Source organism: Triticum aestivum, chromosome 5B (genome assembly GCF_018294505.1).
Source record: "Triticum aestivum cultivar Chinese Spring chromosome 5B, IWGSC CS RefSeq v2.1, whole genome shotgun sequence".
NCBI classification, from domain to species: Eukaryota; Viridiplantae; Streptophyta; class Magnoliopsida; order Poales; family Poaceae; genus Triticum; species Triticum aestivum.
Genome location: NC_057807.1, coordinates 402214835 through 402222906, shown reverse-complemented (window position 1 = coordinate 402222906; position 8072 = coordinate 402214835). Strand labels below are relative to the sequence as shown.

Here is an 8072-nt window from a genome sequence, read left to right as displayed (position 1 = left end):
CCATAGCAGAAGGTGTATATCATTGCATTGATAGCGCGATGTGAATCCACAGAATGTTGAGGTGACTGCGACGGGTTATAAATGATCCCATATGAGCCGTGTCAGCAACTCGGCCAATGGTTCCTTCTAACTGGTTGTTTGAAGTTAAGAAAACTGTAGTGGCGACGACTTGTGCGTCTGCCCATTGAGCCATCCAGTGCAGACGGCGGCTTATAATACATGATAATTCGCTCCAGAGTTGTTGGAAGAAAAACCGGGCTACCCAAGCAGTGAGTGGCTTTATACTCAATAAATAGCTCATGCAGATAGGTGCGGTCCAGTGTGTTGATGTAGACCAGGCCGCGAGAGACGGACGGCAAAAGCGACCACGACTTCAGAGGCATCACAGATAGATGAGTCGGCCGCAGCGCTGTAAGACGGTGCAGACTGGCGAGTCAATCGCTAGCGCGTGGACCGGCGAGTCAATCGCAGGCGTTGTAGCCGCGCTGATGGCGAGTCAATTGCGGGCGGTCCCGGGAAGTTGATGTAGATCAAGCTGCACGAACGGCGGATTGCGCACCCCCGTTCAATAGCAAGCGGGACACCGGCGCATATTCCATAGACAAACAACATGACACTGCCTTTTATAATGAATCATTGTCCCCGCATACAGAGAATACACAGAGTAGAATAGCTCTCGAGAAAAATGATTTTGGCCAAAAAGGATGCTCTAGTAGAGTCGCCATCCCGCTCCCGATCGGCATAATTTATGGATGTCACTTCAAATCGAGTCCGCGAGCCTCCGTATTTGGAGGGGTGATTCTTTCGAGAGTGCTCCATCGCCAAGCGCTAGGGGGGAGGGAAGTTTCACCCCATCCTTCTCATCCCATGTGGCCAACCTTCCCTCCCTGCCAATGGCACGGATGACCACACCGATGTCATCGGGGAGCATGACAATTAATGGCGGTCGACGCGTGCCAATGCCCCATAGAACCTGCCGCCACATTTCCCGCCACCCGCGACGGAGTAGGACCGCGTCATCTGGCGTCATTACGATGTAGGACATGCAAATCTGGTAGCGGAGAGGGAGTGCAACAGATGACGCGCATTCGACACGGAGATGGTGACATTCACTGAGACAAATCACGCCATATTGGGCCTTTCCCCCACTGATAAACAAGTCCGCCTCGATGACTGTCACACCGCCGTTCCTAGAGGATGGGTGGTCTCATTACATATGCTTGTGCCCTGTGCATAACATTCACCATCGATGTGGTGAGCTCACAAGACGAGCAGTTGATGCCTCATCAAATGCTTCTCCCGAGCAGGGGCGGGTCCAGTGGGGGTGTCATGGGAGCCATGGTACCCCCCCCCTCCTAAATTGTAATATAAATTTTACTATGTACTTAAAACTAAAAATGAACAATTTTATGCTATTTTAAGACTAGTTGTAGAGATTAGAAGATTTTTAGACTAAACTAAACTATATTCATTTGTAAATGTTGAACAAGAGCACCCCTAAAGCTGAGATTCTAGGTCCGCAAGTGCTCCCAAGACGTAAAATGTCATCCATGCTTAGTATGAAAAAATGTCATTAATTGACTTTTTTTACCTCTATATAAGAATTTGTAGTGCAATGTTCTCTCAAACTAACTGTGTGACTATCGAGTTGATGCAATAACAAAAAAGATATAGATGATGCAATATGGCGACTCTGTGTTTGCGCACAGCCTCTAAAACATTATGAAGTGTGCTCCATATGCTCCATATATGAAGACTGTGCGCACATCCTCGCAACCTTTCAAATATTATGGAGCACACTCCATGTACATTATGGATGACGCGGATATGATGACTCTGCTAGAGTTATCGTAAGTGCTCGTCTAAAGAACCACCCTTGCCAACACCAAGGGGTGTGGTTTTATTTTATTTCCCCCTTTCTTTCTCTTCAAGGCAGGAGACATTTTTCATTTTCAAGTCAAGGTGTGTGCACATTAATTGCGTACGTAAGTGCTAACTACAGTTACCACGTGCAAGTTGCCTAATTAAGCCTGACTAGATCTTGACCCGGCCGTGACATGCACTTGTTTATTACAAGCTGTGACTTTTCTTTGCTTTTTCATTTGTAATTGTTATCACCTTGCATGTAATCCAGATGACGTGTCTCACCCGCCTTTGAAGGGTCCGTCATCCATGCCCGGGAGCTTTTGCACAGGCGCCCAATCTGAGTTATGCATCCTACCACCAATATAAATTTCTACGTTTTCTAAGATTTAGAAATTCTACCGTTTAACTGTTTTATCTGTCCTGCAACATGTGAAGTTAAGATTTGGGTTTTGTAGCTTGGTCTCCTTAACCTCTAATCCTTCTGGTACGATGAAGATTCTTTGGGGGTACGTAACGAGTAGATAATTTAGTTAGTTCACCCAATGATAGGATATATGATATGATTGGATTGGATAACTACAACGACTTGACACACCAACTTGTCTTAATGCCACAAACCACTAGGATTATTAAGCATAAGCCTTTTCTTGACGAATTTCCTATTCATGTATGCATGTGGTCGTCACTTAAGGAGGAATCCTTCACATGAGTATGACATAAGCCATTATTGGTGAGTGACATCAGAAATTTGAGCACTGGATGAAGCCGGATTAGTCCTCATTAGATTAGCTTCCTTCATTATACCTCTTGTGACTAGTAACTGCATATGAAAGACTGATGATAGACCGAGTGTCTGCCTAGTTTGCAAAATAAAGTTTGATATTTTGAATACCATTCTCAACTAGTTCTAGTCTGGCCGGAGAGATGACATGCACATAAGCATGACAAAGATGTCAGATGGAGGAGATACATCATGAGTTAGGATCCAGAACCAAACATATTTGACACGAGTCTAACAAATAAATGCACCATAGGGTAGTTAAAATAAACTTGACAAAACAGTTAGGCTAGATAGGTTTTTTTGGTAACGCTGAAAACGTCCGACTGGCGGCTTTGATCTTATTGTATAATGTTTCTTTACTACACAAAAAGTAGCACCATAATTATGTCCCAAGGATGTAGGAGAGGATCGCTGAATCTCATCAACAAGTATTGTGTTCCTGTCAAGATTTTGCAATGATTTAATCATGTACATTCTAACAAGTACTTAAAGTGAGCTATGTATTTTTGGTCATGGTGTGGATGATCTAGACAATGCAATGGACGGAGACAACAACATAAAGGGGACCAGTGTTATTCCAAAGCACCACGCTTCATAGGAAATTTAGCATGTAACCTCTTGAAATAAAATCATTTTTTCTTGTGAATCAATCAAACAAACTCAAGCCTTTACGATTCAAATGGACATGGCATTCCAATCATGTTTTTTTTCCTATTCTTGTGTTTTTACAATCCTACAAATCAAAGAGGCCCATAACTGTTATGCATTGCATTCATGAGCAGGTGCTTGGTCCCAAGGATGCTAAGTACATCGTGTCATGTCGACAAGTTCGTTTACTCATGTTTCTAGTCACCCCTAGCCCCTACCTTGTTGAGCCACCGCCCATGAAGCACCTGACCGCGGTCCTTTGAGGGGCTGATGTGGTTGTCAGACCGACAAGGTACACCAACACCCTCCTCCTCCTCCCCCTCCCCCCGATGGCTTATACATGGACAGGTTGCGCTCCTGCGCTCTACACATCGCGTTTTGCTACACTTCGACTACATGCAAACATTGTCTTGTGCCTCTCTTCTCCACTTTGCTAACCATGCATTAGTAACAACCCCCCCCCCCCTCCAATATATTTTTTGTAATATATATGTTACAAAATTTAGATATATTCTACCCGATTTTCCATATTCACAACCTCCAAACTTACTGGAGCGCACCCTTAAAAAATTGGAGGGTGCAGAACATATGTACAAACTCATATTTGTCACATACTAGCCCCGAAAAATTACGCATGTCACATTTATTTTTGTTTGCAATTGCTCAAAATTTCTACTTTTCTTTGGCATTGATTTTTAACAAATCTTAGGCTGGATCAACATCAAATACTTGAAAGTAGTTAACTCACATATATAGGGGCAAAATCTACATGATGGTGCATGTTCATAGTGGCATTTTTAGACTAAGGAAAATAACAAGAAGTAAGTTTCATACACTATTGGACTACATGAATATATAGGCAATATCATTACTCGACATTGCTAACTACAATGACCTTCTAACCGACAACGGCTAGTTAGAGTTGGAGTCCAACGCCTCACTAGTGGCACATGCCTTCGAACTTGGTCTCGCGGGCGACATCAATGCACGACTTCTGGAAGGCTTAGCGCCGCTCGAGTTGGCAGGTGGCGGCACAGTCAACAATCTTCTAGACCGACCTCTCCCTCGCGAGCTCTAACTCCTGTTGCTCCTCTGCCACAAGTGTGTAGCGAGCGTCATCATCATGGATGGATTGCTCGAGCACCAAGCCTAGTTGGTGTTGCTCGTTCATGTTGATTAGGAGGGGGGATGGGAAGGGGTTGAGCTCGCTAATGTCGGAGTCAAAGTCAACCTCCAAATCCAATATGTCAGAGTTGAGGACATGGACTACTAAATCACAAGTTCTCGAAACTCCAAGGGCAAGGGGGAAGGACAGCCACCCATCGGCGTGGGTCCCAAGCATGAGGCTATGGCGATGTGTGAAAATGAAGCATCGCCGACCAGTGTCACCTGTGATGACACAAGGCGGCTCAACTAGTCCATGGCATGGCAAGGATGGGTTACGTTTGCATTGAATTTAGGGACGAGGTGGGGAGAAAACAATGTGCCCTAAGACGTGTCGCGGCCGAGTCTTTATAGCCGCGGGTGGCGAGAAACAAGGGTGACATGAAACGAAGGGAGAGCGGGCTGGAAAAAAAATTCCGAGTGTTTCTTTACCCGTCTAGTCTTCGTATAGGCGATGGTCATTATGTAAGGAGGGGGTGTTATCGACTCTACTAGAGTTGATCTTGGAATTATTATTAGAAGATGTGATATGAGAGCTGCTATACAGACGACGAAATTACAGCCGATGCGTGCACGATCACATGTGGCAGCGCCAGCAGCACGCGTACATGCAGGAGGCAATTGTTTTTTCTCTTTACTGATGCATGCACAATGTTATCGTTCAGAGATCGTGCAGTCTGTGTCGTGTGTAAAGCCATTCCAATGTGATATTCTGATGTTGAGTATGGCGTTTCGGTGCACAAGATGAACAATAAAATGAAAAAATATAAAAAAATATTGTTTTTTGGTACCAATGGTGCACAAGTTTCTAGGTGCGCGAAACTTCTTGACGATATGATGTCAGAAGAGCTCTCGACAAAAATAATCAAAGTCTTAAGAAATGTTCAAATTTTTTATTTTGGAGGAGCTATTTTGTTTTTCTGCCCCGAGCTCCCCAATGTCATATTGCATGCACATAGAAAATTTGTTCATCTTTGATGTATGAAAATTTTAGATTTTTTTGACTATTTTGTTGGAATTTAGCGTCTACCCTGTAAGCCGATGAGCTTGTGATCAGCTTTGGGTTTTCAATATATTGTAAAATGACTGTAATGGATTTCAATATTATAGACGAAATTTGTACTACTCCCTCCATTTTTATATACAAGGCCACTATGAAATATACATTTTGCATCTATACAAGGCCATCAACAGTAATCGAGGCAAAGTTAATATATTTTCTCGTACTAACAACATGTTTAATACTTGCATGCATGCAATCATAATCACAGCTACTTCCTCCACTCAGTTTCTTTGCATGCATATGAAGTATTAATGATCCCAATAAACAAGAAGAAAAGTTGACTTGTAAAGTACATTGGTATCTGTAATCCGAGTTTGTGGCCTTGTATAAAAAATGAAGGGAGTACGTCAGCCTTTTAGTGTTCCAAATGCTACAAAATTTGAAGTTTCTGAAGTTCGCGTAGTCTCTATTGTTACGCTAATAATCCGGCAGCTTCCGCAAGATCGCCGCGGCGAGCGCGTCGGTAAACTTTTGGTCGCCGGTGAGCTCGCGAGCCATCTGCTCCACCAACGCCCTCTGGAATTCTGGGGACGCGACCGCCCGACACACCTTCTTCATGTCCGGCTGCGCCTCCCCCGCATCCAAGACCTGCACGCCTCCCCCGTTCTTGGTGAGGTCCAGCGTGATTGTTGGGCCGGAGGAGTTGGTGGAGATGGAGCACGGCACCGAGCCGCCGCTCCGCGCCGCGTAGCTCGGCAGCTCGCCGGCCCGCGTGGGGTGCGGGTGGTTGTGCTCGCCCTCGTACGTCGCCTCCACCACCGAGCTGTCCTCCGCGCTCCTCTGCACCTTCTTCTTGACAGGGCAGGAAGGCGCGAAGGCGCATCGGAAGTAGGCCCTTGGGGACGGGTTGTCCCGTGTCACCTTCTGCCCGTACTTCCGCCATTGATACCCATCTTTCACCACCTACAGATGCCACCAGTTCCATTAATACTTTGATCAGTGGAGGATCCATTGGGGTTTGAACTACGTTTGATGATCAATTTGGCACTTACGAGGCTCGTGTCCGATGGGTCGATCCGGGTGCAGACCTTCTTGACCTTGATTCTCCGGCAAGTGCCGTTGCTCAGCGGGCTGTCCACATCGACATGCTCGGCCTCGCCCGTGCCTACGTTCCTGTTGCTAATTTCCACATCGCAAGAATGCGAGGCGTCCATGCTCTCCTGGCTCCTCTTCTTGCCTGCCGGCGGCGTCGGCGACGCGGCCGTGCGGGCGCGCTGCTGGCCCTCGCCGTCGGGGCTCTGGCGCGAGACCTGGTTGCCGTACAGGTAGGCGATCATTTCAGTCAGCTTCCGGTTCTCCTCGCTCACCTGCGCCAGCTTCGCCTCCAGGATCTTAGCCTGGAAATTGGCACGATCTGATCAGCACCTCGTTGGAAGCAATGCAAGAGACGGAGTGGGAAACGATCGATTAAGTACCTCGTCGTTGGTCATGGGAGGTGCTCTGTCACAGGCCGAGCTAGCAACGTCGGCCTCGGTTCTCACGCCGGTGCACCTCACCGGAGAGGGCTCGTGGTCCATGGGACGCCCGACCATGAGGTCGAGGCAGACCGGCGCCGTGCCCATGGTCCAGAAGCAACACATGCACGCCTCTGCGACTGTTCTGGCTGGAGGTAGAAGAATGAAGCACGAGCGGAGGACGCTTGAATGTTTGAGAATAGGCAAAGGGCGCGGGTGATATATACCGGCGGATTTGGGAGACAGGTGGGATCGGGACGCGGGAGATCGGTGACGCAGCTTGAGCGGTAGTCTGGTCTGGCCGGCTCGTTAGACTTGGGAAGGGGCTTCGCGCGCGTCCATTCGATCTGCCGCCTGAGGTCACGCTGATATCGCCTCCGGCTACGTCATCCATTATTGAAGGGGGCGAGGTCACGATTCGCGTCATGGCTGACGGAACAAGCTGCAGAATAGTCTAGTACTGCAATTAATGAAGTGGGCCTCGCGGTCCTCGGATGAATCTGGTGCAGGAGGAGTACTAGTATGCACCAAATCACATGGATTGAGATGCGCGTACTATGCGATCACACTTGGAGATGTGTATGAGAGAAAAGAGTACTCCATCCAGATTCCATCTCCGGCCGGCATGTTTTCCACGAGATGGATGCCAAAGCTCGAGCCCTAGAAAAATAACATTTTATCTTTTTGTCAACGGAAAAGTGCGGTACTTTCTCTACAGCTCTGGGAGAGTTAGGGCTTCTTTGGATCACAGGATTAGAAAACAAAGGAATTCAAAAAACACAGGAATTTGACGGGATTGTAGGTGCAAAACAGAGGTTTACAAAATAGAGGAAAACTACAAAAATGGTCATTTGGATGGAACACAGGAAAAACACAGGAAAAGTGCCTCGATCCTACGCGAATCAGTGTAAAAAAGAGATTATAGTGGATGTTGAAATTCCTATAGGATTGAGGTGTAGGAATGCATCCATAGGAATTTTGGAGGTGTGGTTCCTTTGATCCAAAGGGCTTCTTTAGGAAAAAATCCAATGAATTGGAATCCTCCAATATTCCTATGAAAATCCTTCAATCCAAAAAGGCCCTTATTAGTCAGAGG

At 46.6% G+C, this 8072-nt stretch overlaps 1 protein-coding gene across 1 annotated transcript; it reads right to left on the bottom strand.

Annotated features, from left to right (window-relative positions):
• Positions 1 to 5656: 5656 nt before the first annotated feature.
• LOC123116228 (WRKY transcription factor WRKY76) lies at positions 5657 to 7154 on the bottom strand. The gene is made up of 3 exons (XM_044537216.1): positions 6938 to 7154; positions 6515 to 6859; positions 5657 to 6425 (listed from the first exon to the last, which is right to left on the bottom strand). Exons 1-3 carry the CDS (start codon positions 7100 to 7102, stop codon positions 5940 to 5942), a joined length of 996 nt encoding a protein of 331 aa, XP_044393151.1. The 5' UTR covers positions 7103 to 7154; the 3' UTR covers positions 5657 to 5939.
• Between the last annotated feature and the right edge of the window lie 918 nt (positions 7155 to 8072).

What these genes read in the sequence shown, in the direction of transcription:
- LOC123116228 (XM_044537216.1), bottom strand. Translation starts at nt 7,102, where the DNA reads ATGTGTTGCTTCTGGACCATGGGCACGGCGCCGGTCTGCCTCGACCTC. An exon ending in CTCCCATGACCAACGACGAG is followed by an intron (nt 6,860 to 6,937) that starts GTACTTAATCGA and finishes GCCAATTTCCAG; the next exon opens with GCTAAGATCCTGGAGGCGAA. An exon ending in ACCCATCGGACACGAGCCTC is followed by an intron (nt 6,426 to 6,514) that starts GTAAGTGCCAAA and finishes TGGCATCTGTAG; the next exon opens with GTGGTGAAAGATGGGTATCA.